The sequence below is a fragment of the Photinus pyralis genome, unplaced genomic scaffold (genome assembly GCF_008802855.1).
Source record: "Photinus pyralis isolate 1611_PpyrPB1 unplaced genomic scaffold, Ppyr1.3 Ppyr1.4_LG1, whole genome shotgun sequence".
Taxonomy (NCBI): Eukaryota; Metazoa; Arthropoda; class Insecta; order Coleoptera; family Lampyridae; genus Photinus; species Photinus pyralis.
Genome location: NW_022170249.1, coordinates 32,956,239 through 32,971,058, shown reverse-complemented (window position 1 = coordinate 32,971,058; position 14,820 = coordinate 32,956,239). Strand labels below are relative to the sequence as shown.

The 14,820-nt window shown below is 36.0% G+C and overlaps 4 protein-coding genes across 6 annotated transcripts; 2 read left to right on the top strand and 2 right to left on the bottom strand.

The window, feature by feature from the left end:
• Nucleotides 1-2,350: 2,350 nt before the first annotated feature.
• On the bottom strand, nt 2,351-4,848 carry LOC116178032 (ATP synthase subunit alpha, mitochondrial). Of its 2 annotated transcripts, XM_031497306.1 has the most exons (8): nt 4,695-4,848; nt 4,238-4,462; nt 4,027-4,180; nt 3,794-3,980; nt 3,105-3,738; nt 2,787-3,049; nt 2,618-2,739; nt 2,351-2,537 (listed from the first exon to the last, which is right to left on the bottom strand). In XM_031497306.1, exons 1-7 carry the CDS (start codon nt 4,758-4,760, stop codon nt 2,625-2,627), a joined length of 1,644 nt encoding a protein of 547 aa, XP_031353166.1. In that variant the 5' UTR covers nt 4,761-4,848; the 3' UTR covers nt 2,351-2,537; nt 2,618-2,624. The 2 variants fall into 2 exon arrangements, with proteins under 2 accessions (XP_031353166.1, XP_031353158.1); XM_031497298.1 differs by having other exon boundaries at nt 2,351-2,739.
• Nucleotides 4,849-7,699: 2,851 nt separating this feature from the next.
• LOC116159708 (checkpoint protein HUS1-like) lies at nt 7,700-8,982 on the top strand. Of its 2 annotated transcripts, none has more exons than XM_031472753.1 (6): nt 7,700-7,836; nt 7,887-8,093; nt 8,141-8,244; nt 8,289-8,399; nt 8,453-8,630; nt 8,678-8,982. In XM_031472753.1, the coding sequence occupies exons 1-6, from the start codon at nt 7,785-7,787 to the stop codon at nt 8,908-8,910; spliced, it is 885 nt and encodes a 294-aa protein (XP_031328613.1). In that variant the 5' UTR covers nt 7,700-7,784; the 3' UTR covers nt 8,911-8,982. The 2 variants fall into 2 exon arrangements, with proteins under 2 accessions (XP_031328613.1, XP_031328612.1); XM_031472752.1 differs by having other exon boundaries at nt 8,441-8,630.
• A 318-nt stretch (nt 8,983-9,300) lies between these two features.
• On the bottom strand, nt 9,301-10,270 carry LOC116159709 (transmembrane protein 222-like). The gene has a single exon (XM_031472755.1). It carries the CDS (start codon nt 9,994-9,996, stop codon nt 9,457-9,459), a length of 540 nt encoding a protein of 179 aa, XP_031328615.1. The 5' UTR covers nt 9,997-10,270; the 3' UTR covers nt 9,301-9,456.
• An 817-nt stretch (nt 10,271-11,087) lies between these two features.
• LOC116159629 (MAU2 chromatid cohesion factor homolog) lies at nt 11,088-14,560 on the top strand. The gene is made up of 10 exons (XM_031472655.1): nt 11,088-11,407; nt 11,457-11,636; nt 11,690-11,812; nt 11,865-11,993; nt 12,040-12,136; nt 13,154-13,318; nt 13,366-13,613; nt 13,658-13,863; nt 13,916-14,118; nt 14,164-14,560. Exons 1-10 carry the CDS (start codon nt 11,183-11,185, stop codon nt 14,355-14,357), a joined length of 1,770 nt encoding a protein of 589 aa, XP_031328515.1. The 5' UTR covers nt 11,088-11,182; the 3' UTR covers nt 14,358-14,560.
• The last annotated feature ends 260 nt before the right edge of the window (nt 14,561-14,820 follow it).

Here is a 14,820-nt window from a genome sequence, read left to right as displayed (position 1 = left end):
TTCATCACCGTGAATATGGAGTAGTTTGATTGCGTAAATGTAGATGGTGCTAGATAAAATCCGGCTTTTATGTTAATATCCAAGAATTATTTAAAATACAATTTTATCACAGCTTCTATTATCTTAATGATCATTTTAATTCTACTATTTCAAATTAACAAGATAAAAAAAATAGAAATGATTTTTCAACAAGATACTGAAAATGAATACCTATTTTGTATCTTTCATAATTTGGCCTAATGAAAATTATCTTAATGATAAAGTTTAAACAAACTATGTATTTCAATTTAAGTATAAATGGGAGGATTAATATTATTTACAAGTTAAAATCAAATCATATTCATTATCTTGATAATAATTTTAAATAATTTAATTTATCTTGTTGATCACTTTAAGTAGTAGAATTAAACACGAGGAAAATGAATTTTAAGATCTAAAAAATCAAATGAATCGCAGGAATCAGTTGTTCGCTGATGATGACAGCTTTGCTGCTATAACGCTTTCGAGGTTTTAATATACAGGGTGATTCCTATAGTACCTGCCACCGTTTGGGAGCGTATAGGGGGTGCCTAGGGGAGTATTTGATATAGGACACTTGGGGTCGGAAATCTAAAATAAGGGCGCCAGAACCAAATTATCTTCTGGAATTTCACGCCTGTATGTAGGCAACCCAACCGACCGACGTTTCGCGCGGAGCGATGCAGAGCGAGTTAGCGCGAGGAAGCGACATGGGAGGGAAGGAGGGAAACGACAGTCAAAAGCAACAACGTTTACAAGCGTTCAACGTGGCCACCGTTGTTCTCAATGCACTTCCTACATCTAGCCAACTATTATTATACTATTGCCATAGTGTTTATTCACTTGATACGCGTCTTTGCAGACGGGATTTCGTGGGTTTAAACAAAATTCTGATCAAGTGTCAGCCACACATCGCCGCCTGAGATCGCTCCGTGTGCACCGCCGGCCGGTTGGGTTGCCTACCTACAGGCGCGAAATTCCAGAAGGTAAATTTGGCTCTGGCACCCTTATTTTAGATTTCCGACCCCAAGTGTCCTATATCAAAATACTCCCCTACGCACCACTTACACGCTCCCAAACGGTGGCAGGTACTATAGGAATCACCCTGTATAAACTTCCCTACCCTACACTCAAAAAAATTTTCGTATTTCAAATGCTAAAGGAATAAGTTGTTTGTAATGAAGTGCTTATAGTAGAAACATTTTCTAAAGCGTATCGATTTCGAAATTTATTTCATAATCTAAACTCGCTATAAATACGTAGCTGTAGTTATAAAGAGCATTTCTAATACTTATTTTAAATGAAAAAAGATAAAAAAACAAAAATTTATTAGTTCTCAGTAGAGTTTCCGTATAGTCCCTTAATCTTAATTGTTTAAAATATGGTATTTATTGAATGATACACTTCTTAGTATGATCTTTGGTTGATCTAAGTTTCTGTAATGGTGTTTCAGGTTAAAAGAATACAATCTACCTACAACGGATTTATTTACCCTTTATCGTTCAGAATGTATTTGGTATTTTTGGTGGAATTCTAAAGTTCTGTATAAAATGTAGCATGGCTCTTCCAAGGCACTAAAACTTTTTCTAATGAAGTTTTGCGTTGAACACAAATATAACAAGTTAGATGCTTACTGCATTGATCTTTTGTTGGAAGAAAGCTAGTTTCTCATGTTTCAGCATAAAGTTTAATAATAATAATAATGACATTTATTGGGCACACATTATACAAAGAACAGATATCATTGAATTTATAACTAATTCAATGCAGATATTATACATTACATTACATGATGGGCGATTCAATGGGGCGAAGTTCAGACTGGAATAAACCGTGTTATTCCGTCTGCTCTATCACTCAACCCCCTACATATGAAATTAACTACCCCAATACAAATGAGATTCTGAAAATCTGCCCTATTGTAAAATGGCTGAAAGAAACGAGTCCAATGCAACTTGCTACACCACCTTTCGGCTGATTTGTTTCAGCCGTCTTACAAGACCAGATTTTCGCGAATTAAAAAAAATTCAAGATGGCGGCCGTTCTCAAAATTGTGGTATAATAACAATGTTGCATTGTTATGGAAGGATAGGGGGCAGTGTAAACATTAGGTTTATGTCCTAGCAGAATACCAACTATAAAAACTAAGGATTCTTAAAAGTAGAAATAATAAACATTTTGGAGATGATTTTCAAAAATTTCGCCCCACCAATTACTTCCCCCCCAAATTATGACCCTATTTCTGAAGATTTAATCGAGTTTCAAAAGTATGTCTGAAAAATGATTGTGACTTGTTAATTAATAGGTCTTAATAAAATAAAAACACATCAAATAAAGTGACATTTATATTGAAATAGGTAATATAGGCAATAAACATAATACAGATAACAGTACAATTAAAAAAAAGGGTTATTACTCTTCTTTATTTACGAAATGTTTTCTAATTACAGTAATGATGACTGCCACAATGATCTAAGCTAATTTCATGGGCTTATTTTTAGCCACAGCCACAATACAAACTGTAACAAGTAAGAATCATGTCAAAAAACTGGACTAGCAATAAGCACTTTTAATTTTTTTAAATTATATAATTAACAACCTTGAAATTAACCGGAATATCCCGCCAAGAAATCGACAACAATTTTCTTTAATTTACCATCGGTGGACTCAGAAATGTGGCCCTCTTTTGCGATGGTTTGTAGAACATCTTGGTGACTCGATCTACGACAAACGTACAGAGAGAGTTCTAATATATTTGGGAAGCTTACTTAATGTGTTGAGAGAATTCCTTTTCAAAGCTCGTAATTTTGGATGGGTCCAGTTTGTCAAGATGACCCCTGACACCACAATAAATAATGGCAACTTGTTCTTCGATGGCCATTGGTACATATTGGCCCTGTTTGAGCAATTCTGTTAGACGAACACCTCTGTTTAACAACTGCTGAGTTGCGGCATCTAAATCTGAACCGAACTGGGCGAAAGCTGCTACTTCACGGTATTGAGCCAACTCCAATTTCATGGAACCGGCAACCTTTAAGAATGGAAAAGTTGGAAGAAAAATAATTTTGATTTGAAAGCGAATTTACCTGCTTCATGGCTTTAGTTTGGGCAGCTGATCCTACTCGCGATACAGACAAACCGACGTTGATAGCAGGTCGGATACCTTTGTAAAACAATTCAGTTTCCAAAAAGATTTGACCGTCTGTAATGGAAATGACGTTGGTTGGAATGTAAGCGGATACGTCTCCGGCTTGGGTTTCAATTACTGGAAGAGCAGTTAATGAGCCACCTCCATTAGCATCGCTCATTTTAGCGGCACGTTCAAGTAGACGCGAGTGAAGATAGAAGACATCACCCGGGTAGGCTTCACGACCGGGTGGACGACGAAGCAACAAGGACATTTGACGGTAAGCCACAGCTTGTTTGGATAAATCGTCGTAGATAATCAGGGCGTGCTTGCCATTATCTCTGAAGTATTCTCCCATGGCGCAGCCGGAGTAGGGAGCGAGATATTGCAAAGGAGCAGCATCGGAAGCTGTGGCCGATACAATGATGGTGTACTTATCGGCTCCCGAATCTGTTAACCTCTTCAAAATTTGAGCTACCGTAGATCTCTTTTGACCGATAGCCACGTAGATACAGTACAACTTCTTCTTTTCATCTGTTCCTTCGTTGAAACGCTTTTGGTTGATGATTGTATCAATGGCCAAAGCGGTTTTACTGTGAAATAATAGTTGAACGGTCGCAAATGTGTAAATGTAGGTAATAACCATACCCAGTTTGACGATCTCCAATAATAAGTTCTCGCTGTCCACGACCAATTGGTACAAGCGAGTCTACAGCTTTAATACCGGTTTGCATAGGTTCTTTGACGGAAACTCTGGGAATAATACCGGGCGCCTTTACTCCAACACGGAAACGAGTTTTTGCATTCAATGGCCCCTTACCATCAATAGGATTACCTACAATGTCGTTACTAAAAATTAACTATTAATATTAAAATCAAACCTAAAGCATCAACGACACGTCCTAAGAGCTCGGCGCCGACTGGTACATCGACAATAGCACCAGTTCTCTTCACAATATCACCCTCCTTAATCAATTTGTCATTACCGAACACTACAACACCTACGTTGTCAGGTTCCAAATTAAGGGACATTCCCTAAAATTATCAGCACCCTTTAATTACGCGATTAAACCGTATAATAAGCATCCCTACTTTAAGACCGGATGAAAATTCCACCATCTCCTCCGCTTGTACATTCTTAAGGCCGTACACACGAGCGATACCGTCACCAATACTCAATACTCGTCCGGTTTCGTCGAGATCTGCTTTAGGGGCTGATCCCAAAATACGTTCTTCTAAGATCGAACTAATTTCCGCACCATGATTGCTAGGTGTTACATGGAGCTTACGTGAGGCGACGGCTGCTGGGGCACTAACCTAGATATAACAGATTGGAGTTACATAATGAGTTCAACACTAAGGAGTTGGGTTCTCTTCACATTTTCAATTGTTTAACGTTCTCGTAAATGATTTTATCGAAAATTTGAGGAGTTATGTAAGAATGAAATTGTACCGGTTATGTCACAAGGTTGCAGTGTCAAGAAAAATGTTACAATTGAAGCACATTAAATACTTTCAATAGAAAGAAATAATAAAACGAGAAACTTACCTGCGATACAGCATTTGGTAAACGCCTTGCCGCAGTAGCAGCCAAACGTGCGGATAACAGAGACATTTTTACTTCCCCAGCAGAAATCAAAGATGGAGAGCGGAATACGAGCAGTGCGATCCCACAATGCACGATACAGCGCAATGGCAGTGACGTCACGAGTTGGCACCAATTCAACTTCTTCAAAGTTGTCCGTCGATATCAAAAATCTCGATTAAAAAACGGACAAGATATGCAAAAAGGTTAACATATGAATTTGTTAAAAAAAAGAAGCAGTGTGTATTTAAATATTTACTCAAATAATTCCACAGGGTAATTTATACTTCTACAGGGTGTACGAAAACTCCCATCTAGTTCATTAATCGGGAGTAAATACACAAGAGCTTGATTTTCATTCGGATAATTTTATTTTTACACGAAAGTTTTGTTGCAACAGAAAAAACTAGAGATCAAGTGTGATAAAATCGCGACAGCTTTATATTAGCTGGAGCGATTTTATCATGTGCTTTTGTTCGACAGTTTTTTCCAGGAAGCAACAAAATTTGAGTGAATTAAAAATAAAATTATCCTGATTTAAAACCAAGATCGAGCGTATTTTAGGGAGATTAATAACAATTATATATTTTACGCATTCCTACGCACATTTTTATCGCTGATAAAAAGCTACCTAGCTTTTAATCAGATAAAAATTCATCTGATTGGTTAGAATTTGAAACAATTACCAATCTGATTGGTCGTATATTAATGGAGTATTAATCATCCAAATCGGTTTACGTTAGGGGAGTAAACGGAAGCTTAGCATACTATACGGGGTGGTGACTTGACGAACGCACCATATTTCAATAGTAATTTTTGAATTTCCGATTATTGGCTTCCCTAATTATTTTAGAAATAAAGTCTATTTAGGTTTTTTGTAGAGAAAAAAATTACGAATCCGTACATACTATAGTGTCCTATTTTATAAAGACGGTAATGCCATGGAATTATCAAATCAAACAAAAATTTGTCATTAGTTAGCTTTGTTTGATCTCAAACTGTCATATATGGTAGCACTGATTTTCTTAAAAGCGCCAGTTTTTAATTTCTTGGTTTCAAAGTCCAAAAAATTAAAAGCTATATACATGGATTCGTAATTTTTTCTCTACAAAAAACCTAAATAGACTTTATCTCCAAAATAATTAGGGAAACCAATAATCAGAAATGAAAAAATTACTATTGAAATCCTATGGAAGGAAACGAGTAAAAATCATCACCAAATATGTCTCTTTAGGTGTATCGTATAACGATATCATATTGCGGATCTTTTGAAATGACCCACCCTGCATACTTCGCCATAAAAATAAGTACAGATATTGACTTGTTTGTGTGTTCTGAACTGGTTCTATTGGACATTTTTTTCTAAAAACGCTCGTTTGTAATTGTAACTAGAAAAATTGACCGTTCGTTTGTACTCAGAACCTTGTTCTGGACATGTACTTTCTGTTGCATACATAAATAACGTACGTTGTCCTCACTTTAAAAATTTCCTTGTATTGTTATTACTCCTCATAATTTTGATTTTCCCTGCCGTGTTGTCCGTCCTTGTACTTAGTGCGCACGCAAAAATGTTGGTGGAAGGAACAAACAAGTCGGAATCTTGCTGTTTGCGATGACATGATACTACTACTGTCGTGTGCCGGGCCGAAAGAAAAGTTGGTGAAAACTCTACTCGACCATTCGTTCTGCTCAATAAGCGGCGTAAGTACTCCCTATTTTTTAACGCTCCCAAATATCCAGTACGTTACATAGCTCTATTCTCCGCCGCTAATTGATTCAAACTGCATTTTAATATTACAGTTTTTTTTTTGTCTTAAATTCATTTAACTTCTGATCATACAAAAAAAATTAGGAAGTTCGGTAATTTAATCTCCAGATCAGAAGGATTGAATGTACGTATTTTTCATGATTAAATCATTCTTCCAGCTTTCAGAATATTGTAATAACAAATAAACAATTAGAAATACAAAAAAGAGATTTTGAACGATTACGAAATTTGATACATTTATCTTTTCACGTGCGTAGAGCGTTTTGCGTGAACTGGTAACCGTAGCGTGTAAAAGAGAAAAAAGAAGAAAAGTGGTTCTTTTTAGCAAATAGGTACAATAAGTTTTATCTTTCAAACAATACTTGAAAAGTGAAAACATGATCTGGAGGACAGTGTCCGTGATTGTTAAAGCCGCTTGCCGCTTTACATTAGGCAATTTTAGTACAATGCAAGGCTTGTGCAATGCAATCTAAAATTGCCTTGCATTGCTTATTACGGTTTTACATTTATGCAATTGTGTTGCAACTTTTGTGCAAGTTCAGAAAAGTGTTGCAGTACTGACAACATATTTTTCAAAAATTGAAACTTTTCAGTTTGTTTACACAGAAGGTTATTCTTGAAACTTAATAAAATTGACCATTAGGTATGAGCAAACAAAAGGAAATTAAGCTGGCTACAGTTTGTTATATGGTGGCGCTTGCTATTAAAAAAACACACAAAATAACACACGCGAAACCAAATAAATTGTGGTATTGACAAAATTACTAGAAAAGTTACTAGAACTTGCGCCAAACTTGCAAGTGAAATAGAACTTTCTCTATTTATTTTTCTTGCACCTGAATTGCGTATGAACATGCGCAGTAACGTATCTCTAACTTGCATTGCTCTTGCATTGCACGAAAATTGCCTAATGTAAAGCGGCTTTAAAGCGAATTTAAAATTGCCTATGTAAAGCGGCTTTTAAGCTTAAAGGTTTAGGTCCGATTGGATTAGGTGATTGCATCACGTTGGTTGGATGTTAGATTTTGGCATTTGCATTGGAACATTTTTGAATTTAAAACAAATCAAATTTTTCAATTCTGCAAGTAAAACTAATTTCGTTCAAAATAGGCCTTGATGGTTGCATACTTCACGCACGGTGTTTATTATTGCATGTGAGCTACTTTTAATACCGCCGTCAGAGGTATGTGAAACACGCGCCGTAACACTTTGGCGCCATAATTTTAAAGAAATATTTTAAGGTTATGTAAACAGTTCTTAGTTAGTTTTGTACAATAGTTTTTAAAATGCGGTTCCGTGCGGTGTTGGTAGATAATGCTGCAATGAAAGATTTTTTAAGTATATTTCCTTATGACTACGATTTACATAACTTAATAATATCATTTAAGCGACTGTAAATAGTTTATCAAAGTTATCAAAGGAATGTGTGATGCGAATTACCATTCGACATGTATACTTCATCATTCCCGACGATGATACCGGACCTAGAAGACCTCTAGTATGGTGCGAGTTACCTGTAAACTTTTACTTTAGAGAATTTAATTTGGAGGGTGTTTCGCACGAACAGAATGAAATTTACCTAGGACTTTCTACTGGTATGTTAACATTTTTCAGTATAATCAATTTATCCGCTGTATCTTAGCAATGTTGCTGAAATCCCTATCAACGGTTAAACAAAATGCAAAATCATTAAAGGTGAAACTTACCAACAAACAAGCTCCCTGTCTCACATTAGAAATGGAATTGGTCAGTCGGATACTAATTTTCTGGTGTTAATGATGTTGTTTTAGACATCAACTGAAGGTCTACAAAATCGTCACCTCGTTCATGATATACCAGTTGAAGTCATCGGTAGGAAACATTGGGGCGAATACGCCGAACCTCAGTTTAACGATTTTCATGTAAGATTGTGTTATGATTTAGTGTAATATCGAATTGGCAGGGTTTTCTGCAGGTTTCAATGCAGATGCCTAATTTAAAACCAATTAAAAGCATAGTAGAGCGTATGAAAAACATGGGCCACTCTTTAATCGTCTCCGCAACAAAGTTTGGTAAGCTGAGTTTACGCATCAAAACAGATGTTGTTAGCTTAACTGCTCATTTCTCCAATCTCGGCATTGAATCATTTGCAGGTGAGAATTTGAGTTGTATTTCCCCTGTTTAGAGGTCTTTGTTGTAGTTGCTCATAATACTGAATTGCTTGAGAACACAAATGATGCAGATGCAACTGAAGTTAATTCTGTAGTTACTGCTACCATTGACATAAAGAAGTTTTTAATGTTTTTAGCAGGTATGCAGTTGAATAATTGCCGAACAACATGCAGCATTGTACATGGGAAGATGGTGAAGTTGTCATGTGAACAGCCTGGGGCTCTGTCTTTGCAGTGTTTCTTTACAGAAATTTTAATTTAAGCAATACCATTAGAATTATGATCTACTTGCTGCAAATTTAATTTATAAAAATAGAAGTGGAAAAATTAAGTGGTAGATGTAATTTTTTTTTATATTCTGATATTTTCTTTTGATTAAGCAGGGGAAGGGAATAGTCCATCATAGATATCATATTTTGGACACAGTGTATATTAAAGTACACAACAAACTTTTGTTAAGAAAAGAATTACACATATGGTAATTGAGGGATCAGATTTGCGATTATAATAATGCCTAAGTGAGGTCCTAAAATTCGTCTATAGCTTAGAGCACAACTGCAGTTTGCAAATAATTTAAAATGAATACAGTTGCATCTACTTATTGAATAAATATGACAATGCACATTTTTTAAATTTATTTTTTTTAAGAGGGTAGGGGTTACATTCAAGCCTGCTGTACCAATCCAACCCACTGTAGGTATACTCCATGTATATACTCTTACAAAGATAGATGGACTATTAATTTTTCTACTTTAGATACATTAAACATTTAATATTTACATTACAAAAATACACTTATACACATAAATTACACTTTTAATGATATAACTAAAATAATTGTAAGGAGGACAAGAAATGGCAACCACGTTTTCAAGAATGCCACAAAACTAACATACTTTCCATACACTAACATTAAAAATGCTAACTTTACCATATTCCAATTACTTGAATTATTATACTGCATCAAATTTAATGCTGTGGCTACGTGAGAGTGACAGTTATCACAAAATAGATTATGCATGCGTTCTTTGTAAATATCTGATGCTTCTGTGATTGCACGATCCCAACCGGCACTACCTCCGATTGCATTATTAAACTTCAATTGCCAATACTTTGAAGGATCTCCGAAAGCCATATTGTCTTCGGATACAAAGTAGGGTCCGGCAAAATCTCTAATTATGCCAGAAGATAAAGCTATGCCCATATGCCCAATTACTGGAAATAACCAAGTAAGAAACGGTATTGGAGTCCATACAACGCAGAATGGGTATCGATTCCTGGTGATGTCGATTTGTGTGAATTCCGATGCCATGTCAAGATTCGGGTCTGTCGCCAACGCCTCATACATGTGCAGGTTTTTGGATAGTTGATACAAGAAAGGGATTATTCAAGTGATGTTTGATAAGACCTCTTCCACTTTATGAGAAGCACATCGCAATGTAAAGCTCATTTTCAATAAGCACACGAGAAAATTGCGGGTAATACGAGTTTAACAATTAATGGCATCGAGCCAACCCATTTAAATTTTAAAATTTGATTTCTTATTGAAGACGTTTATTTATTTATGGAAGAGATTGGGAAAATAAACAGCATCAGACATGTGACAGCTGACTGTCGCGTGGTCTGCGCATGCGCCTTACTCAGTGGCGTAGCATGAATAATGAAAAAGATTTCATTTCAATCACGATTTATATATAACATTTCATCATTGTATATGTATTACATACAATGATTTCATGAAAGAGTATGGGTGCCATTGGGCCACAAGACATTAGACCGCAAGACAGTAGACCACAAAGGGAATAAACCGCAGACATTGGGGCGCAGACAATGGGACGCGGACACTACAAGACGCAGATATTACGACGCATACATTTTAATGTGAACTCATTACTTACTTTTGATTCCTCGATACAAATAATCCGTGTAAAAATAAAAACTACGTTTTCTTTTAAAGTTTTACAGTGACTGTACCATTGAATTTATAGATATATAGTAGTTATAAATTCAATGGTAGTACCTACCATAATTTTTCACTTATTGCTTTTTATTAACGGGCCTCGAGGTGGTTTATAATGTTGTATTGCTGTCTGTTTGTCTGTAACTAAACAGCAATTCTTACCTCAATGATTTTATAAATTAATAACAAAACTTATACCGTGAGGTTATTATAAAAACTACTTGGCCAGCGACCTACATAATTATCCATTACGCAATTTGCTTAGTTGCGTGCCTGTTAACTCGCCGCCAATTCGTCGAAAGTTTAATTTCATAAAAAGCTAATTGTAAAGTGATTAAAATGTATGCAGACAAGCTTGTTATAGGCGAACTGTAAATAAAATCTGTTCAGTGTTCGGAGACACCCTGTATATAAAACACTGTTTACAATGTTACCAATAGCTCCAGTTTTAATGAATTAATTATTAAATGTCACTAATAATTATAAACAAGCCGTTTCCTAGATTGCTACAATAATAACAATTTAAAAGGCTCGAATAGTTATTAATTTAAATTAAAATAATTCGTTTTCAACAATGGCGTCATCGCAAGACGCTTGGTATTTATCTCTTTTAGGATTAGCCGAATATTTTCGTACATCTAGCCCTCCTATGATTAAGATGTGCATTCGATGTTTACAAGCGGTCTTTAATTTTAAACCTCCTCCAAGGGTTGAGGCACGAACTCACCTGCAATTAGGCAATATTCTACTTACTCATACGAAGAATGTCGATTTAGCGAAAACACATTTGGAACAGGCTGTAATTTGCAGGTCTTTGTCGTTTGTTTCGGTAATTGTGTAAATTTCAGTGGTTGCTGTCTCAAATGATCAACTCATTCGACGATGTTAAGTTTGAGGCTGCGAGCGTTTTGGCTGAACTGTACGAGCAACAAAAGCAACTAGCACCGTCCAAACACATTTTAAGAAGGGCCGTCGAATTATCTCAGCATAATGTGTATTGGCATTGTAGGTTAATTTTTCAACTTGCTGTAAGTTGTGTGATTCACTTAATGTTTGGTAGTACTTACGTATGATTTTACAGCAAGTACACGCCAGTGAAAAGGATTATCAATTAGCTAGCAGTTTATTAGGTGTAGGAGTTGATTACGCTCACATCTCTAGTGCAAGCTATACACGAGTATTGTTCCTTCTAAGTAAAGCAATGGTAAATCTTTTAGTATTCTCTTATTGAATTCTTGAACGCTTATATTTTTAAGTTACTATTAATTGACAAAAAGCTACAAGAAGTGCAGCCAGTTCTGAACCAAGCTGGACATTTAATTGAAACATGGACGGGAAGTGTGTATCAAAAGGAATACTTGAAGGTTTTCTTTTTGGTTCTTCAGGTATCTTGATCTTTGTATGGGCAAACGTCCTATTTATTGTTTCTAGGTGTGCCACTATTTAATGGCTGGTCAAGTGAAGAGTGTGAAACCGTGTTTAAAACAGTTACAGCAAAGCATACAAACTATTATGGCTACAGATGAAGGTAAATGTCGTCTATTAATTTATTGTACAGGTGGACCAAAGTAAGTTGTAATAAATGCTGGGTAAGGCCAGCAGTACTGCTAGCAACAGTCCAATATAGCTACAAAGTTGAGACATATTCACGTGTGCCTACTTCTTGAGTTTTAAGTTTTTTACTTATACCTAATACCACAGATCTACACATACAACAGATTGCTAACCTTATGCATTTTATGGGAAACACATTTAGGTATACTTAAAAGCGCCCTCTATTGAGCAGCAGATAATGCACGCTTAGTGAAGTGTCAAACGGAAAACGCCAAACGTCAAATAGCGGAAAAACCGTTTTTAGTTGTATCACTTTTTGTGATTTAACGTCGATTTGGGGGGGACCGCTATTGTTCTCACTTTGTCCGTCTGTACCACTACTAGTCCTTGCACTTTTGTCCTTCGTGAGTGACCACGTATTTAACTTGTTTCTTGTGCTCTGTGTGTATTTATGTAGGTAGACAATCAACTTAGCATCTGAATTAGATGCAGCGCTTGCACATGATTCACACGTGTTTAAAGACTCAAAAACTATGCAAAACTAATTTTTAGATGTAATGTAAATTTAATTATATTTCCTATTTTTAAATTATACTGCAGGTATAATAAAAAATACTATAAGATACAAGTGTATAATTGGTCTTTAAAGCACTTGCAACGTTAAAGGCACTCCGCTTTGCGTCGTGCCATTAAACCCGTTGCGCCTGCTTCAAAGACTTGATTATACACTTGTATCTTAATATACTATTTCCTCAAAACCGCTGACGCCTGGACTAGTATTGCATTGATTGCCAACTAACTAACTAACTGATCATCTGTCAATTGTAATCTGACTGCCGGATTAATGCATTAATGCGCGTCCTCCGACTCCTCCCAACACACTCACACATGGATATTGCTTATTGCTAGACACACTTCTTCGTTTCATTACTTAAAATACCGACAACTCTAAGTTCTCCTGTGTAGCAAGCGACTAAGAACATTTTTGCAGTGGTTACAGGACCGAGCGCAGGAGATATGTTCTTATGGATGCCAAAGGAACACCTGTACGTCCTAGTCTATCTGGTGACTGTTATGCACAGCATGCAAGCCGGCTACATGGAAAAAGCGCAAAAATATACAGATAAAGCGTTAATACAAATTGAAAAACTCAAAAGTACGTACTCATCTCATATTGCTTTATTACTGACGTCATTTTTATAGTTGTTGATAACAAACCAATCTTGTCAGTATTCCAATTAATGCTACTCGAGCATATAATCATGTGTCGTTTGGTAATGGGAAATAAAACCCAAGCGTTACAAGAAATTACATCGGCAACTACTCTTTGCAGGCAGCATCCTCAGCTGTTGGAAAGGCATGGACCTCAACTGCACACATTATTAGGTCTCTACGCGATGAGCATGAATTGTATGGAGGCAGCCGAAGCACAATTTTCAGCCGTACTCGCAGTAAGTGTATGTTTTACATCAATCTAACATTGTTGCCTTGTTAGACTTCTAGCGAACGGGAGTTGTGGACTTTCGCCAATCTAAACTTGGCCATAGTTTATTTACGAGCGAAACGGGAGCGAGAGTTTACCGCTTTGCTAGATAGAATTAATCCAGAAAATCTGCCATCACAGTCGCATAGTCTTCGTGCAGCTGCATATTATGTACAAGGATTGCAGGCTTTCTTTCAAGGCCGATACAATGAAGCAAAGTGAGTATTTATGATCGCTAAAGTCGGATCACTTACAGTTTTTTTTTTATAGGAGATACCTACGTGAAACTTTAAAAATGGCAAACTCAGAAGACTTAAACCGTTTAACCTCGTGTTCGTTAGTATTATTAGGTCATATCTTCCTCTCGCTTGGCAATAGCCGAGAAAGTATGAATATGGTTACACCCGCCATGCAATTGGCTAGCAAAATTCCTGATGTTCACGTCCAATTGTGGGCGTCGGCTATTTTAAAAGGTTTATTGCCGAATACTTATACCGTTTTTAATTTCTTAATTGTAGATTTGTATCGTTTGTGTGGAGATCCAAATCGTGAGAATGAAGCCTTCCAGAGACATTTGAATTTTTCGCAGATGTTACTGAAGGATCATTTCCAAGCATCTCAAATGCAAGAACATAATCTCATTCAGTGGACAACTGGACCTTTTCCTAGCTTGCCATCAGACTCGCCGAGTACATCTGGGGCATTATTATAAACGAGTATTTCTATAGGTTTTAAACTTCATTGATCAATTTAAATTATTTATTCCATTACAGTTTTCTCACTTTTGATGTCATTGTAAAACAAATTTATGTGGTCATTGTTATTTCAAAATTACAGTTGCACACAATCATAATGTAGATCTTTGTGTAGGTACTACCTACTAAATCTTTAAAATAAAGTACGTACCTAACTTGATTTTTATTGTGGTAAGTATATGGAAAAATGTGGCAAAACCTATCTATTGAAAGATAAAGCGTTATTGGCGACTTAGGTGTATTAAAAAATATAAAAAATAACCGATTAGAAAACTGACTCTGAAGTTTAGGGCAAAATAAAGTGTTAAATAAAACCTACTTCTCGAGATTTTAATAATCAATAGTATGTTTAATATTATACAGATCACAAAGACTTGTAAAACCAGTTGCCAAATTCTTGACAGAACAGCTTCCTAGCTC

What these genes read in the sequence shown, in the direction of transcription:
- LOC116159709 (XM_031472755.1), bottom strand. Translation starts at nt 9,996, where the DNA reads ATGTATGAGGCGTTGGCGACAGACCCGAATCTTGACATGGCATCGGAA.
- LOC116159629 (XM_031472655.1), top strand. Translation starts at nt 11,183, where the DNA reads ATGGCGTCATCGCAAGACGCTTGGTATTTATCTCTTTTAGGATTAGCC. An exon ending in AAACACATTTGGAACAGGCT is followed by an intron (nt 11,408 to 11,456) that starts GTAATTTGCAGG and finishes TGTAAATTTCAG; the next exon opens with TGGTTGCTGTCTCAAATGAT. An exon ending in TCCTTCTAAGTAAAGCAATG is followed by an intron (nt 11,813 to 11,864) that starts GTAAATCTTTTA and finishes TATATTTTTAAG; the next exon opens with TTACTATTAATTGACAAAAA.
- LOC116159708 (XM_031472752.1), top strand. Translation starts at nt 7,785, where the DNA reads ATGCGGTTCCGTGCGGTGTTGGTAGATAATGCTGCAATGAAAGATTTT. An exon ending in TGCAATGAAAGATTTTTTAA is followed by an intron (nt 7,837 to 7,886) that starts GTATATTTCCTT and finishes ATATCATTTAAG; the next exon opens with CGACTGTAAATAGTTTATCA. An exon ending in CTCAGTTTAACGATTTTCAT is followed by an intron (nt 8,400 to 8,440) that starts GTAAGATTGTGT and finishes TCGAATTGGCAG; the next exon opens with GGTTTTCTGCAGGTTTCAAT.
- LOC116178032 (XM_031497298.1), bottom strand. Translation starts at nt 4,760, where the DNA reads ATGTCTCTGTTATCCGCACGTTTGGCTGCTACTGCGGCAAGGCGTTTA. An exon ending in AATTTTCATCCGGTCTTAAA is followed by an intron (nt 4,181 to 4,237) that starts GTAGGGATGCTT and finishes TGATAATTTTAG; the next exon opens with GGAATGTCCCTTAATTTGGA. An exon ending in ATTGGAGATCGTCAAACTGG is followed by an intron (nt 3,739 to 3,793) that starts GTATGGTTATTA and finishes ATTATTTCACAG; the next exon opens with TAAAACCGCTTTGGCCATTG.